Below are 18,950 nucleotides of genomic sequence, written 5' to 3'. Positions count from 1 at the left end.
AACAAAATAACTCACCCAAATCTAGTTCTCTCTGCACATGTTACATCTGCCCCCCTGCAGTGCACATGGTTTTGTCCATCTAAGAAGGATTTTGTCAGAAAGAATGAACTAGATAGAATAAGGCCCATAGTTACATAGTAGGTGAGGCTGAATAAAGACTAGACACCCATCTAGTTCAACCTAGGTTTATAATAGCTATCCCTGATTGTATAATATGTTCTGATATTTTTAAAGACAGATTATGTTTCTTAGTTGTACCCAAGGTTGTTTTTAACCAATAAGTGCTTATCCAACCTTATTTTGAACGTATTTATTGTGTCTGCCGACACCAGCTCTCAAGAAAGAGAGTTCCAAAGTTTGACTGCTCTGACTGTAAAGAAACTTTTTCTTCTAGATGAACAAAATCTTTTTTCTTCTAATCTAAACTCGTGCCCTCGTGTCCTAGGTTCCTATCTTGCAGAAAAAAGGGAGTTTGACAGTTCCTTATATTGGCCCCTGATATATTTGTACATGTTGAGCATGTTCCCCCTTAAAGGACTCTTCTCTAGTGTGAATAGTCCCATTTTGACTACTCCATTGTCAACTACACAGCAGTTCACTCACGGTAAAAATAGTTGAAGTATTTTTAATGTGTAAGGTCTCTTGACTAATAATGGCATTGTTGAAATAAATGATATATTATCAGGTTAATAATCATATAATAATGGATATCGCTCAGGGGATGTTAAATACAGAGCAATACAAACCTATATGTGCCTTCTACAGATTCTGATCTTTGAAAATACTAATTGTACAAAACATTTAATTACTACCTATCCATACGCATACTGCGGCAGAGCATGCCTTACACTGCCACTTCTGAGTCACTTTGTTTGCAGGCTTTCACAATATTTTGTCATCGTGTCTTCACTTGTTAATGTTCTTGCCCACTCACAATTGTGATACAGAATCTCTTGTCTTTAGTAGCGCTCGCTGCATTCTTATCCATTATTTGTAGCGTATATATTAACTGTATATTATATAATATGAGCAATTAAGTAAGGGGTCCTGCTGAGTGTTGTAGGTCTGACAGAAGGGCATAGGTAAAAACAGGCCTATTTTAGGGAATGGCCACAGGTATCTTAACTTATTGCCCCAGGAAATGTACGAAGCGCTGCTAATAAAACTTACTGTAACTGTTGCTGTGAGATGACGGCAGTGTCTGAGTTGCTTTATGTCCAAATGAGAAGGATTTAGTTGCAGAAATGGGAATTTTGAGAGAGCAGCAGCATAGGTGCTGATTCTGTGGGTGCTTGAGGGCCCGAGCACCCACGGAAATTGATGAGCACCCACTCAGCAGCGGTCCACTCGCCCGTCTCCCACTGTACTCCCCCTCCCTCGTCACTGGCACAGGTACTGTATGGGCATTTATGTATTTGGCACTGTGGGGGCATTTATGTATTTGGCACTGTGGGGGCATTTATGTATTTGGCACTGTGGGGGCATTTATGTATTTGGCACTGTGGGGGCATTTATGTACCTGCACTGTGTGGGCATTTATGTATTTGGCACTGTTACCATAATTTGAATATTGGAGACAACTGTGCTGCGTAATATAAATCAGTATTATTTTGTGGCCACGCCCCTTTCCCATGAAGCCACTTCCCTATATTTTTGGCTTGAGCACCCACCAGCAAAAACATAAATCAGCACCTATGCGCAGCAGAGAGAATTACCCCAGGCGGTGGACATACTGTACATACAGTAATACATGCACATACTTTTATATTTTGAATACTTTTTATTATTTTATTGCTATATTCTATATTAAGGACCCTGGTGTTTGAAGACAAAAAATAATTCACCATATTGCAAATGGGTGATTATAGGGCGTATGGCATCAGATACTGTGTGCACAGTAGGCAACATAAAATACTGTAAGTGCCGCTATGTTTGTACACCTATAGTACCAAATTTGCATAGAAATATAACTATGAATGTGTGAAGGCTGCAGCGTCCTGTATTCTAAAAATCTGAGATTAACCCTAGCTTAACCATGCAAAAATGTTACAAGTATCTGTTGATGTACCCCCCACTTTATAATTATATAGACCTGCACCGGCTGCATCAATGGTAGTTTCACCTCTGCCCCTCATATTGTTATTCACCAGTAAATAAGGCCTACTAATTAATGCACAAGATACTGTATCCTTGTGTATCAATGCCTATTTCCCTTTAGATTGTAAGCCCGCGAGTAGGGCCTTCCTACTGTTTTGATTGTCTGTAACTATTCAGTTTCTTTTTTTCACTGCTTCCAAATGGTAAAGTACTCTGTTCTATAGAAGAAACGTTTAATAAATAATCATCTATATACCGTATATGTCTAGTGTCTCTGTGGCTCAGAAACACTGCCATCTGTTGGCAGCTAGTGAAACTACATCCCTTTCTCTCTCACATGTGCACAAGGTAGCAAAATAGCTTTCGAAGCATTGTCTTCAAGCGGGCTTACTAGTAATAAATAAATATTATTTCACAATGTGTTCATATTAATGCATGATGTAGTTACATATTTTTGGATTGAACAACTACAATTGAATATTCTAGAGTAAAATACCATCTTCCTAGGCAGACGTGATATAATACAGCATCACATTTCATGAGACATTTTGATGGCAAAACTTATATTTAAATTACATTACCATATGCAATAATTAACTTTTCCTTTTAACAATCTGCTAAATGAATTTTATGCCACTTAATAGATGCAGCCTATTATACATGCACAATTTTTTCCTGTCAAGCGTAATAAAGTGGGATCAGCAACTACAATTATTTAAAACTATCTGATTGTGGTTTTCTTTATTTGTAAAAGTGCATATAAATCTGTGCTGGTGACAGACTGGGTTGCATGTAAATACAGCAGATTAGGAGGCAAGGCTGCTTAGCAGTCACCAGTGTCAGGGACTCATTTGAAGAGTGACACAATTTAATACACTTACCAGCAATGTGATACATGATAGAGAACTTGGCAACAGGCATTGCAATATAATTAAGGGTATAGAAAGGTGTAATGAGAAAGTAGAAATCATTCACACTAAGGGTCCACTCCCCCCCCTCCCCCCCCCCCCCCCCCGATATATAACAATCCATTCCTATTGTTATAAAAAAAATAGATTGATTGGATATTATAATATTGCTTCCACAGAGCATGTAATTTGCACTGCCACCATCCCCCAAAACAACAACTCAGTCAGATTACACTTCTTATTTAGGTACTTGTTTCCTAGCACGGCGCCCACTATTTTAATTGCGTAGAGGGCTATTCTGCGTAAAAAAATTGCATCGCATCGCATGCCACCAATGAGATGCAATTCGATTTTTTGTTAAGTTAATTTATTCACTGCTTTTATGTCCCCAGGCAATCGCATCGCACCTCCCGCAAAATCGCATGCGATGCGATGCAATTTTTTAGTTAATTTATTCACTGCTCTTATGCCCCCAGGCAATCTCATCGCATGGCATCGTTTGCTTCTATAAGCAAAATTGAATACAAAAATAATGCATATCTCACCGTGTGTACCCTCTATTAGACTTAAAGGTTTTTATTACTGCTCCACCTACTGGTCCAGTGCCATTATACTTTCTACACTGGAACAGGAATATCAGTTTGGCAGGTATCCCGCAATGGCCCCCAAGGGTTGCACTGCAATTCATCTGGCAAGTTGGAATAGCAACATTGATAACAGAAGTAAAACTTTAAACTCATCTGAGTGTGTTGGAAGAGCTGCTTAGCTACTAATTATTTTCAAAATGTTGACAGTTTTACATTCAGTTTACATTCAACCTATTCGTAACATAATGGGCCAGATGTACCAATCTTCAAAAAGCCCCGCCTCCTTTGGGTGTGACATCACCCTGTATCTATAGGGGCTACTCTATATGCTAGGCTGTTAGGCCTTCTGGCTGTGTAGTCTTCTAGCTGTGAAGTATTCTAGTGTCAAGTATGCAGACTATAGTAATATAACATAGGAGATATACAGGAGATGCCTCAGCTGATGTGACCCCCTTCTTCTCTCTCTCTCTTCCCAGGTATGGGCTTTAATCTGCTGCAAATTGTATCTCTCCACTTTTTGCTCCCTATGACTACTAAATTCTGTTAGGTATGGGCTTTAATCTGCTGCAAATTGTATCTCTCCACTTTTTGCTCCCTATGGCTACTAAATTCTGTTAGGTATGGGCTTTAATCTGCTGCAAATTGTATCTCTCCACTTTTTGCTCCCTATGGCTACTAAATTCTGTTAGGTATGGGCTTTAATCTGCTGCAAATTGTATCTCTCCACTTTTTGCTCCCTATGGCTACTAAATTCTGTTTAGGTATGGGCTTTAATCTGCTGCAAATTGTATCTCTCCACTTTTTGCTCCCTATGGCTACTAAATTCTGTTAGGTATGGGCTTTAATCTGCTGCAAATTGTATCTCTCTCCACTTTTTGCTCCCTATGACTACTAAATTCTGTTAGGTATGGGCTTTAATCTGCTGCAAATTGTATCTCTCTCCACTTTTTGCTCCCTATGACTACTAAATTCTGTTAGGTATTGACAATTCCACAAACCTTTGTCTTTATTATTCCCTTTGGAATATATAGTAAACAAGAAATGTCTGTGTATTAGCGGGGGCAGTGGTCTGTCTTTGATCACACCTTGATAAATCAATTAGGTGTGGGTGGAGTTAGGGGGTGGGGATCACTAGGACCTGTGCTGCTATTTATTCACTATATGCTAGGCTGTTAGGCCTTCTGGCTGTGTAGTCTTCTAGCTGTGAAGTATTCTAGTGTCAAGTATGCAGACTATAGTAATATAACATAGGAGATATACAGGAGATGCCTCAGCTGAGGGAAACAGGAGAACAAAGAACACTTCGTCCTCCATCTGCAACCCCAGCAATCAACATACTGCAGTGAGTTACCTGCCTCATCATCACCTACAGTCTGCACAACCTGGACACTGATCTCCATGCTGAACTAAATGCTGTCACGCACTGCCTCTGTCTCACTTATACATTAACTATACTTCCTGTAGGCTCTCCACACTTCCAGTACTCCACCTTATTACTGCTCATTCTAGGCCACTCCAATCTCACTCTATCACTACTCTGACCAACTTTACACAGAAATATGGCTCCTAGATCCAGTCCCATACCAGTCCTTGCTGCCAGGTCTCGCCCCCTCTCAACTTCCACACCTTTCACACGCACCCACAACCCACACAACCTAATTACTATCTCACCTGTCCCCTCCCTTCCTTTCTCCTGTGCTCTCTGGAATGCTAGATCAGTCTGCAACAAGCTCCCAATTATCCACGACCTCTTTATCTCCCACTTTTTTAACCCTCTTGCCATCACTGAAACCTGGCTGTCCGCATCTGACACTACCTCCCCTGCTGCCCTCTCTTATGGAGGCCTCTCCTTCACACACTCGGTCAGACCGGATGGCCGCCAGGGTGGAGGAGTGGGCATCCTCCTCTCCCCCAACTGCACCTTCCGCGCCATCCCACCTGAGCCCTCCCTCACATTCTCCACCTTTGAGGTACACACTATCCGCCTCTTCTACCCCATTCACCTCCTTGTGGCTGTAATCTACCGCCCCCCTGGCCCCTGCTCCCCTTTCCTTGATAACTTTGCTGCGTGGCTTCCACACTTTCTTGCCTCTGACCTCCCCTCTATCATCCTCGGTGACTTTAACATTCCTATTGACATCAATAATGCTGCCTCCTCTAACCTTCTTGACCTTACCACCTCCTTTGGACTTTCTCAATGGACCTCCACCCCCACTCATAATCTCGGACACTCCCTTGACCTAGTCTTCACCCACCATTGTAATCTCTCTGATTTCTCTAATTCTTCCTTCCCACTCTCTGACCACAATCTGCTCTCTTTCACCCTCTCATCCTCCCCTCTCCCCTCATTGCCCAGACCCACAGTCACCAGACGTAACCTCGGATCTCTTGACCCCACTGTCCTGTCTTCCCTGGAGACTTTCCTCTCTCCTCTCTCAACCATGACTTGCCCCAACCAGGCTGCCTCTTTCTATTATTCTTCTCTCACCTCTGCTCTCGACTCTGTAGCCCCCCTCCACACTGTTCCCCTTCGCTCTAAACCACAACCCTGGCACAACAAAATAACTAGATTCTTGCAAAAATGTGCACGCTCTGCTGAACGCCTCTGGAGAAAATCTCACTCTCTGGAAGACTTCCTCCATTTCAAGTTTATTCTCTCCTCCTACAGCGCTGCTCTCTCCTATACCAAACAATCTTTCTTCAAATCTCTCATCTCTTCCCATTCCTCCAATCCCCGACGTCTCTTTGATACTTTCAACACTCTACTTCGCCCTGCACCACCCCTCCTCCCTTCATCCCTCACTGCCACTGACTTTGCCTCCTTCTTCCTCTCTAAAATTGAGGTAATCCGACATGATATCTCCTTCCATACCCCCTCTGCAGCCCACCCACCCCAATCATCCTCCCCTACCAACTACCCCACTCTGTCATCCTTCTGCCCTACTACAGCTGAGGAAGTCCGCTCACTCATCTCATCCTCTCCCCCCTCTACCTGTCCCTTGGACCCTCTCCCCTCCCGTCTCCTCAGTTCCCTCTCCCCCACTGGCTGCTCCCACCTTGCTCACCTCTTCAACCTATCTCTTTCTACTGGCATCTTTCCCTCACCCTTCAAACACGCTCTGGTCTCGCCTATTCTTAAAAAACCTAACCTGGACCCTTTATCTCCCACAAGCTACCGCCCTATCTCTCTTCTCCCATTTGCCTCTAAAATACTAGAACGGCTGGTTTACAGGCGTCTCACAAGCTACCTGTCTGACCACTCCATCCTAGATCCCCTTCAATCTGGCTTTCGCCCACTTCACTCCACTGAGACTGCCCTAGTGAAAGTCACCAATGACCTGCTGTCAGCCAAATCCAAGGGTCACTTCTCCCTGCTTATCCTTTTGGACCTATCTGCTGCCTTTGACACTGTGGATCACCCTCTCCTCCTCCACACACTCCAAAACATTGGCCTCTCTGGCACAGTCTTCAACTGGTTTTCCTCTTACCTCTTCAACCGTTCCTTCTCAGTCTCTGCCTCTGGCTCTACCTCACCACCTTCTATCCTTCCTGTCGGGGTCCCTCAGGGTTCCGTCCTTGGCCCCATTCTGTTCTCTCTGTACACCTCCTCTCTGGGTGCACTCATTAACTCCTTTGGCTTCCAATATCACCTCTATGCAGATGACACCCAAATCTACCTCTCCTCTCCTGATCTGTCCCCCACTGTTTTCTCTCAAGTTTCCAACTGCCTCGCTGCCATCTCTACCTGGATGTCTGAGCGATTTCTGAAGCTGAATATGGACAAAACCGAACTTATTATCTTTCCCCCACCCAGAGCTATGCCCCCTACTAATATCTCTATCACTGTTAACAACACCATCATCTCCCCTGTTCCCCAACTCCGCTGCCTGGGTGTCACACTTGACTCCTCCCTCTCCTTTGCACCCCACATCCAAGCCCTGGCCCATTCTTGCCGGTTCCAGTTACGCAACATTGCTCGCATCAGGCCCTTTCTCTCACAGAGTGCAACTAAGCTGATCATCCACTCATTAGTCATCTCACGGCTTGACTACTGTAATGCTCTTCTCACTGGCCTCGCTCAATCCCAACTAGCTCCTCTCCAATCTGTCCTTAATGCTGCAGCCAGGCTTATCTTCCTCTCCCGCCGCTCTAACTCTGCTACTCCCCTTCAACAAAATCTGCACTGGCTTCCATTCCCCTACAGAATCCTCTTCAAACACCTCACACTCACATACAGGGCCATCTCTAATTCCATTGCTCCATATATCTCTAACCTCATCTCCATTCATACACCCTCCCGCCCTCTACGGTCAGCTGACGACTGTCGTCTCTCCTCCACCCTGATCACTGCTTCCCATGCTAGAGTACAGGACTTTGCCCGTGCTGCACCCCTTCAGTGGAACGCACTCCCTCGCCCCATTAGACTCTCCCCGACCTTGCAAAGCTTCAAACGGGCACTGAAAACTCACCTATTCATCAAAGCGTACCCTTCCACTGCATAAACCAGCTGGTTCTCCGACCCCTTGCCTGTTTCCTGTTTACATCCTGCTATCTAACCACCACCCCCTCGCTTGCACCTCTTGTAATCTGTCTGTCTCCCCTTCCTACTAGATTGTAAGCTCCTCCGAGTAGGGCCCTCTTCCCTCCTGTTGTCAAAGCCCACTTCTCTTCACACTCCACTCACAGCTCTCCTTTACTCCAACACTCAGTGACCATCTTCATACTCATCTCCATCATTGGCCTCAAGCCTCTAGTTGTATGTTGATTGGGTCCTCACTACTTACATTTAAGCTGTAATGTGTATTGAACTGTGGTGCTCTTTATTTGTACTGTATTTTTGTTATTTATTCAATGTTATGCCAAGTTTTTGTCTCCCTGTATTGTTCCTTTGTACGGCGCTGCGAAACACTTGTGGCGCCTTATAAATAAAATTATAATAATAATAATAATAATACTAGCTGCAGGGTACCGTTCCAAGCATTCTGCAAACTAGAAGCATGGGCTGGGTAACAATGCTGCCACAGAGACTCTGCACTTGGCCACACCTAGTTACGGCCCTGTGTAGAAACATACTATAATGTTATTATCAGCTGTATGGGTGAAGAGGGTGACAGTGGTTACATCCCTGGCCCATTAATGCACAGATAAGTAGTAGCGGAAATTTCACTTTTTGTATTTTGATTAAAAAAATGTCCTTTATTAACTTCTTATTGAACCTGGAACAAAAACGTCATGATTTTTATTTCAATTATTTTTTATGTGTATTCAGCAATTCCAACTAGCACATTACCCAAAGGTCAGAATCATATACTGTACATAGTGAAATGTCACAGTGTAGCTTTAATACAGTACCAAAATGTAATAACAGCGTCAGCACACAATACACTATCTAGATGCAGGGTCCTTTCTTTCATAAGGTGAAGCCAAAAAAATACCTTAGGCAGCAAAATGTTATGGGTGGCAGAGGAGATTCAGCAGTGGCTGTAATTGGTACAGAGGCAGCTACCGGTGGCATTTTTAATAGGCAGCTTGTACTGTATACAGAAGGTGCACAGTCTGCAACATCGGTCACACATCAGTTGCACCATTGAACTTCTGAGCAGCCCCATGGCTTCTGAGAATGACCATCGGAACTAAGATGCCCAGAAATCTTTTTTTGCAACATACCCACATTGACAAGCCACCCCTTTTACCTCCGATAAAAGCACACTGTAAGTCACTGTCCAATGCTCACTGCATCCGCCATCGGCAATCAGTTGCTGCGTGTGTGCAGAGTGACTCTGACAAATGTGCAGTATATAATACATCACTCAGTTGAGCATACAGTATCACCCACTTCTGAATCAGGCACTGGAGATTTGGGTGTGGATTATTAGACAGTGTCAAATAGTCAATAGGTCTACCCCAAAAGGTAAACCATGCAAAAGCTTGACAGGGTCAAAAGGTCAACATGTAAAATCTAGACACAAGAAAAAGTCAACATGATTTTTTCATATTTTTTTGGGGTGTCCATGTCGGCAACTGTTTACATAGACCCCTAATTAGTACAAAGCGTATGGTCGCCATACTTCAGGCTTGATGATTCGCTATGCTCGGGATACTATTATATTTTCCCTCTATGCCGACATGTATGGTGAAGTAAAAACAAGCTGGTTTTATAAAAAATATGAAAACCTCATGTAGACCTTGCCACGTGTTTACCTTACACCCTGTTGCCCTTTTGACCCTGTTGACTTATTGCATGCCGACCTTTTGGGGTAGACCTATTGACTGTCCTCCTAGGCACTGTAGATCTACCAACTGGAACCATGTAGAATGTATCCTGAAAAATGTCTAAAGGAATTTACCTCCCACTAAAAATCTTTTTAATCCACCCTCATAATAGTAATTACTTGGAGAGAAGGGACCATGGAGGATCTGAGTTAGCAATGGAACGGGGCTAAATCGAACAAGAATCTGAGATCCATCCTCAGAGTAGTGTGTGGAAAAAAGCAATTCAAGTGTAGTAGTAAAGTAAGGTATAAAACCCTGTAGCAGGGACACGTTAACAGAGTGCGCAGACAGCAGGTGGGCACCATCCTCTTCATGGAGCAGTAGCCTACAATTCTCCAGAAACATGGGACCCAGAGATAAAATCCCTACTGTATGCACAGCAGCCATTTTGCCAGTGATTTTTTTTTTTTGTTTTACTGCAACTCCGACATGGGTCTCCTGAATGGCAAGTAATAAAACAAGGGTGTACTTTGTGTAGTGTGGGCACTCTAAACCCAGGGGCCCGTGTGCATCCATTATAGAAACACCACGCCCCATTTATCAAAGCTGTCAATCGTTGGGCAAGTCTTCCAGTCCAGAAAATAAGGTTATTACTGATCAGGGAAATGAATGTATCAATTGTGTGAATTATATAAATTGAGGGAAATCTGTATATTAGAATTTGGAAAAAAATAGACCTGTTAAAGCAATCCAAATAATTCTATTGAAGCAGCAAACGGAGCCGTGTTGTGCGGAGTACTAGGACTTGCAGTCATAATTTCCACTTCTAGCTCATAATATTTTCCTCCACATCAAAGAAAAAAAACTATTTCTTCATCTCTACTGCAGGCTACTGACAGCAGCAACGAGTAATCCAGGCACCCAACTATGTATCGGGGAGGATTATTAAATGTTAGATAGTATTACATTCATTTTTGATGTTAGATAAGTTTAAAATTGTATTTCTGTGTAAACATTTTGCTTAAACCTTTCATTTATCGGTGTCAACTATATGATCCAACAGCAGGTAAAAGCCATAATGGCAAAATAATCTGCTGACTGTCAGGACATGTACGGAGACTGGCGATCCAGGAAAAAATATATTCGACATTTTTTAAACTTTTTTTTTTCTAACACAACATAGTGGTGTGTAACCTGGCAATTAAAGGTTGATTGGTTCTTTATCTCACTTGGCTCTATCTCTCTCCATGCTTTAATAATACCCCTTTCACACATAAAATTAAATTCCCGGGTGATGCAGTTTGATCTGGGACTTTCACAAAATACATGGGTAATTTTTCTGCGTGAAAGAGTCAATCCATCAATTCCAAGTCTCCGACCCTGCAAATGACCAGGGACAGAGACCCGGAGTTTAAGATACGGTTGACCCTTTCACACAGACAAAAAACCTGTGTAATAGAGCAAATCTCTGAGTCTAAATTTTGGACCCAGAGCTTTGCTCTCCTGTGTGCATGGGGTCTGACAGCGAGCAGCCAAATAACCCGACGCTTCAAATGCAGGTAATTGCCGGGTTATTCAGCCGCCGCTGTGTGAAAGAAGTATAATACCCCTTTCAGACAGAAAAGTCTGAAAATCCCGGCAAATACACGGCATTTCAAATGCCGTGTCAATTTGCCGGGAGCAGCCTGACCCCCCTTCACACAGAAGAACAAAATTACCGGGTTGAAAATTTCTACCTGGTAATTTGCTGAATAACACGGGTATTTCTTCTGTGTGAAAGGGTCAACACGGGTCATAAATCCCGTGTCCTCGACCCTGGTCATTTCCCGGGTCGGAGACACGGGATTTACGATACGGGTGTGCCCTTTCACACAGAAAAAGGACCCGTGTATTTAATGAAATTCCCGGGTGGAACTGCTTCACCCGGGTATTTCATTTTCTGTGTGAAAGGGGTATAAATCTTCCCATTAGATTAAAAGTGAGTTTGAAAGCATTGTAAGCATCTAATAAAGAATAATCTCTTTGTATTCCTCTCTACAGCATTGGCGGGGAGGTCGTACGAGGAAGTGAAGGGAGTTACGTCAGTAAACATTTCCGCATGGGATTTATGACCATGCCTGCACCGCAAGATCGGCTACCACATCCATGTTCTAGTGGATTTTCAGTGCGTTCACAGTCACTGCATTCTGTTGGTGGCGCTGATGATGACAGCACCGGTTCTCGGAAACAACCTCCACCAAAGCCAAAACGAGACCCAAACACAAAGCTAAGCATTTCTTCTGAGACTGTTAACTCTGGAACACTAGGCAAGAGTCCAAAGTTCACCGACAGGACAGATGGTAAGTTGTTCCACGTGATACGGTTGATTACCAGAGTAATATGTATTTAGTGAAACATCTTTTTAGTAGTCATTCTAACAGGTGATTCTAGTTTAAAGGCACTTTCGCCATACAGCAGACATAAAGTTGAAATGTTTAATAGCTACAGTAGTTTGAAAATGATATTAAATATAATGAAACCTGGCAATGCTGGATAACGGTGCTACAACACCAGCAACGTTGGGGCCGATTCAGTTACCCGTGAGGTTCCATATTAACCACATGACAATGTTCTACTGTATGTAATAATCTTTGCTCAGTTTGTTTGCACCTGATAGAGGTGTAATGTTCACATTACCATAATGAGGTATTTGCTTACAGAAACATATCCACAGGTTATATGACTAGTTAAATAATTATTTAAGGGGGCTATAAAATTATCAGCTATATGTGAAAAAGTGCTTAGGGACAGGAATTGCCAAGAAGAAAATGCAGTTGTCATTTTTCTTATAGCGTTCAAAAATAAAGGTCGACATTTTTTGTTTTAATTCATTAATGAATTAATTCAAATTATTTTATAAGCTCCCCTAGATGACAGTACTCTACTTAGGAATTGATTTACTAAAATGGGAGTTCTATTTGAAGAAGTCATGTTGCCCATAGCAACCAATCAGAAATTACTTCTTATTTAGCATCTTCTAGAAGATAATAGAATCTGATTGATTGACGATAGCATCTGAAATAGATCTCCTAGCTTAGTAAATAATACCCATTTGGAACAAGGATCCAAGCCGGGTCGGATCCGGGATTTACCCCATTTACACTACGGGGCTACCCGCAGTGTAGACGGAGGTGGCGCTTGGAGATGACATCATCTCCAAGCACCGGGACCATGGTCATCCCTGCCTATACCATCGATCGCTGTACTGGGGGCAGCCCAGCACCAAGGTAATCTGCTGGACTGCCCCCAGCCCCCGTGCACCTCCCTAGCCGTCATCCGGTAGGTGAATGGATGCTGCACACAAGCATCCATTCACCTCCTCCGCTGCCGCCGCTGCTGTCTGCAGAGTACAGCAGACAGCAGCGGAGGCTGTGTGTGCTGAGAGCTGGGTCGGATGAAGTCCCATGTAAAGGGACACGGGGTTACCCATTTACACCGCTGCTGACACGGGTCTGACTCGTTTTTTTGCGGCGGTGTAAAAGGGTTATAAATCCCTTATTCCTTATAGCTGCCAAGATCTATGTTCTGAAATACAATCTGTCATGTACATAACAAATCAATGTATTCTACCAATAATTGAAAGAACACCAGACCAAACATTCACCACATGCCTTCAAAGCAAGAGAAAGAAATACTACATTACAAACAGTTATTTCTAATATTCTCTAGTGGCATTGTATAAACTCATGTAAATAACATTTGTATACATATTGCCCAATGATTGTAATTGCACATAATAATCAGTGAATAATCAGGTCACCTCTCTGGCATTTATTAGTAACATCTGTATGAATTAAATACTTTTCCATAATGCATGTTTTAGGATACAGTAATAGATTTATAGAAACCACAAAACTGAGTTATGCAACTGTTCTACTGATTCTGGTGTTAATCAGTGGTACTGTAAGAGGCTTTTGTGCTGGTTAGAAGATTATTGCAACATTCATTTAGTGTTTGGTATTAACTTTTGTTGATAAATCAGAAATGCAGGAATTGTTTATCACTCTCATGGTGGTTTATTTCTTTTTACCAATGTTTCCCTATTAAGTACTTTAAATATGTGGAAACATGTTTATTATTTGCGATGTACAGTATGTTGTATTACCACAAGTGATAGGTATCAGGCCACCCCTAGGCATACTATTACTGGTCTCCCATCACATTGTTGCCCCCTTCATGTCGGGCTGGTTCTGATGACTCCAGATAGCCCAAAGCTGCCCCAACCTTACATCCTACACCACAATTTGCTGTATCTTCCCTCTCCTATGCCCATTGCACAATAAAAAAAATTAGGTTGCAATTACAAAAACAGAGAAAAAATCACCTGGCCTTATCAATCAAGTACCCTAGAAGGGCTATCATGCAAGGGAGCATGTAGTAGAACCTCTAAGCTTGTGCCCCACGTTCCTAGTGGGAAATCCACCACTGGCCAAAGGCAAATATGAATACATACAAGGTTAGAATTGACAATATCATTTACTTGATTGCCAACTATTTTCAGTATGCGCTAGTACTTGTGTTAGAGTTCTGTATCAGCCCAATGTATTGGTAACTTTAAGTCACCACATAAAGAAGAATGTTGTTCGGCTGGCCTCCAACCAATAATAGTTTGCCACTGAAGGTCCAAACGTTGATGTTTCTGCTACCATTGGCATATATCTCTTTCATAGAAGTCAGAGTTCACAACAATGTTTTTTTTAGCTCTGCCCCTGATATGACCTGTGATGTCCAGCATCCATATACTTTTGGTCTGCTGACCACAGACTCCCAACTTTAGCCACTGCACTTATGACTGTCAGTTGTTCCCTACTGTCAATGTTATCAACAGATAGCACCATAAATGGGAGACCAATAATTGGCCTTCCTTGGGATGATGTAGTTGTACACCATCTTTGCAACCAAGATGATTTTGTTCAAACCTCAAGAACAATCCTTGAGTAAATAATATGCACAGCCTTACTTCTTTACTCTTAGTATGTTATACCAGTAACATATATGCTGGCAATATAGGGCTTTATCCTAAGTTGCACACACTGCTTTTGTTGGATGCAGTGGATTGATTTTACTTCTATGGATGCATACATGTGCATGTGTGATCATCTAGATACTGTAGCATGTGCGCAGAGATGGAATTGAGAATGAGATGCCCGGAGGACAAATAGTTAAAAATGTTATGGGCATTTTTGAGCGGTGCCAGAAAAGGTGTCTTAGAGCAAGCACGTACAGTGGATGGTCCATCTTTGGGCATGTCTCAGGCATGTTGGTGGAAGAGGATATGCACACAGACGCTCTTCAGCTCATAAGAGGCCTTACTGGGACTTACTGCATAGTGCTGGCAGGTTTAAATTAAATTTTCCGGGGTTTTACCGCATTCTCTAATGTATGAATACCCGGCCGGCGCGTCACCACATAGCAGGGTATCACCACCTTTGGGTACCCTATAGAAGCCTATTGGTTTCTATAGCCGCCTGCCGCAAACCTGCAGCCTCCATCGCTCCTCCCCCCTCCCTCTGGCTTACCTTCCTACAGGTCCTCCTGGACCCGGAAGGTAAACCCCTCCTCCCCCTAGCAACGCAGCCGGATGTCCTTCTGGCTGCAGGGGGGGAGGAGGTGCCGGGGACAGCCTGCTTAGCTGTCCCGGTGTGAGGGGAGGAGGAGGCGCCCAGGGAGGTGATGGAGACCCCTCGCACACCACATTACAGTTAACGCAGGAAGCCTCCGTCACCGCAGTGCGATGCTAGCCGCATATGTTAATACATATGCGCTAGTATCGCAGAGGCCGGGCGGCGATGTATATTAAAACATCCCGCCCTAAGGGACATGACCCCTAGAAGAGAGAACCACATGCAAAGGGGCCCACCACGAATTTCCCTACACACCTGTAGGCTACACCAACCCTTGCAGGCCTCCCTAAATCCATCTGTCTCACATCTGCACCTTTCTTTCTTATAGGGGTCTATTTGCTAAGTCTTTGAGGGAGATAAAGTAGACATTGATAAAGTACCAGCCAAATAGCTTCTAACTGCCATGTTACAGACTGTGGGGCAGATATATTAAGCTAAACAAAGTGTTGATAAAGTGGAAGGTGATAACGCACCAGCCAATAAGCTTTTAACTGTCAAGTTACAGGAAAGGCTTGAAAATGGCAGCTAGGACCTGCCTAGCTTGTGCGTTTGCACCTTCCACTTTATAACCCCTCTATCACTTCACCGGGCTTAACATCTGCACCAGAGTTTGAAAAATGATAGTTAGGAGCTGGTTGGTTGGGACTTTTTGTTGCCCATCCATTTTGTCTTCATCCAAGGCAAAATAAACCCCTTAGTCTGTTACGTACTATTTGCTTTTGCCATGATTTGTATATAAAACTCTCTGGTGCTGTAGAGTTTAGTGTTGCATTATAACTAAAGAATGATGTTGATGATGATTCCAAACATTGAATCTTAGAGTCTGCCGTTGTTGCAGGGAAAATTTTGTCGAACCTAATAAAACCGATTTGTGCATTAGAACGACAGCATGCTGGCATCTAAAAATAAAGCACCAAATGATATTTCATTACAAATAACTTTTATGGAAAATATCATACTGAGTCTTAGAAAAGATGTTCTCAAAATAAGAACACAATGTATAATGTATTCCATTATCTCCCACACTTGTTACTGTTCCCACTTGTGCAGCATTTCTCACACTCATCTTTTAAATAAGCATTCAAAATAGTCCCTTGAAACAACAGCAATTTAGAAATAGCGCTTATATATACATAAGCACTCTCAGCAATTTCAAATGCAAAAGAAAATATTTTAATCGAGGTTCACCGACAAAGCATATACTCATCATGTCAGTAGAATACAGCAGGCGGAAGACAGCACCGAATGGTTATTCCATTATTGCTCTGGCGGGTCGTGTCAGTGTTAATATCTTCCTCATAGGTCATCACTTAACAAATTAACCTAGACTAATATACAGTATATGGCCATAGGTGGTGGGTCTCACCTGTATTGTGTCCGCCATGAATCCGTGCGCAACCAGAGCCTCCTCGCCAACCACCCACACACATGGCATTGGTGTCCCGACAATGACATCAGACTTGCAGCAGAGGCAATGGGAGTTCCTAGGTGCCGGAAGTAGCATGTCAACAATCTGTCACCATATTAACCTCTATTGGAGACCAAGCGTAAGGGCAATCTCATAGTGACCAAGTTCATCAACACTGGGTATTATTAATTATCCTTTATGTAACCATAATAACTGTTTATATTTAGAGATGGATAATCATATGAAATTAATCCCACTTACAGTTAAATACAAAACATAAATTAAATACAGAAAAATAAACACAACATATGAGGATAATAGGGATAACAAAATAGAGATTTTCTTGGGAATACATCCAATCACATCCTCAGCTCATGAAACATATTTGCAGCACCGACCGGCTCCATCCAGGGGTGGATTGGTAAATAAATCCAGCCTGGGAAAAGTTTTGTAGCAGCCTGGGGGGGGGGGGGGGGGGTTGTGCCAGTGCTAGTGACCTGGGGAGGAAGGGGGGGGGGGTGCCAGTGCTAGTGACCGCACTCGGGGTGGGCTGGTAGCAGTGCTAATGACCTGGGGAGGGGGGGGGGGGGGGGGTTTGATAGCGCTACTGACCCAGGGGGGGGGGGTAGTACCGCTGCTTATCCAGCTTCGGTGAGACGTTGCTACCTGGGGAACATCATGATCTAAGCAGGGCGGAATAGGTAAATCAAACATTTTCCAATTTTAAAGTTTTTTTTTTTCTAAACTAAAGTACTAAGTTTCCTTTGCTGCACACTTTTCACCTATTTATTTGTGTTTCTTCAAAAGAGCTTAAACAGCTCATCTTGAAACCCAGTATGCCTGGAAATCTTTGCCTTGGAGAGACCTTGCAGATGCAGTATAACTTCCTTGTGTCTGCAGTGCTCAGTCTTGCTATGGTGTAGGACCTGTGACATGAAACTGTCTTCCACAACCTCACTGTCATATATCTAACTTATTGTAATATTTTTCTAGTTACCTGACTTGTGTCTCACTTCAGCCTCATAGCCTCCATTGTTCTCAGAGATCACTCAGCCTTGCTTATGTTTTGTGCAGACTGCAGCGGTGATCACAGACCAGCTGGTGATTACTTGTGTGTTTTTTTCAAAGGTCATACATACATACATGCTCTCCTGCTCTTATACCTGTGGAGTCTGTTGCTGCCATCACTGTGCCCTGTTATTTGCAGAAGTACCCCTAGGAGATCCTGCCATGCCAGTTTCTGGGCACTACCATGAGACTGTACCTTGTTCAGCTCACTTCTGATTTACCAATCACAGTTTTAGCAGTAGTGACCTAATTCAATTTACAGATAAATTGCTAATTCTCAGTTCTCAAATCCAAGGCATTGCAGTGGTTATCACACTAAATATTCTTATCACTGCACCTCCAGTCAGACAGCCTGCAGATACTTTAAGCAACCAGGTTTCCAGGGCCAGATTAAGGCCGAATGGACCTGGAACTGGAAATGTTCAAAGGCCTATTATGAGAAGTGTAGGTAAGACCAGTGCATGTAGGCATGTAGAACCCATATACTATTAGCCCCAATGTCTCCATAATAACAAGCATTGCATAAACATGGAAATAGGAATGCAATTTTAATACTTATAATTTATGGACAACCATGTGGCCGGCTCGTGTCATCCTGGTGATCATCATGCTGTCATGATGATGGGCTTATTTGTATGTGGATGCCTGGATCTGCAGCTCCATCTGCAGCTCCATCTGTCCCATTGTCAATCTGACCCTACTCGTACCACAGACGATCAGCCATCAGGAACCTCTAGCAGGTCCGGCTACATGTCACACATAGCCATGGGTGCTGTTTGTGCAGTTCTATTGAAAGTCATCCCTCGAGCCAAGCTTTTGCCCTTCTGCTCCACGGGAGGTTTCTGTCATCCCTGAGCTCGCCTTAGGACACCTGCGTTACGGTTTGCCCTTCTGCCCAACGGGAGGTTTCTGTCCTCCCTGAGCTCGCTTGCATTCCCAGTTTACAGGTTCCAGTGACTCCTGGCATGCCACCTTATGTCATGACCATGCCTCCTAGTAATACATG

At 43.2% G+C, this 18,950-nt stretch overlaps 1 protein-coding gene across 2 annotated transcripts in view; it reads left to right on the top strand.

Annotated features, from left to right (window-relative positions):
* NYAP2 (neuronal tyrosine-phosphorylated phosphoinositide-3-kinase adaptor 2) overlaps positions 1–18,950 on the top strand; it is a 155,252-nt gene that overhangs the window by 93,355 nt on the left and 42,947 nt on the right. For both annotated transcript variants that reach the window (XM_083177974.1, XM_083177975.1), the window contains one exon: positions 11,846–12,144. In XM_083177974.1, the coding sequence (XP_083034100.1) occupies positions 11,846–12,144 (299 nt within the window). The remainder of the gene's footprint in view (positions 1–11,845; positions 12,145–18,950) is intronic.

The sequence above is a fragment of the Crinia signifera genome, chromosome 3 (genome assembly GCF_055691185.1).
Source record: "Crinia signifera chromosome 3, ASM5569118v1, whole genome shotgun sequence".
Lineage (NCBI taxonomy): Eukaryota > Metazoa > Chordata > Amphibia > Anura > Myobatrachidae > Crinia > Crinia signifera.
The sequence above is the reverse complement of the archived record's forward strand: the minus strand, read 5'-3'. Positions and strand labels throughout refer to the sequence as shown.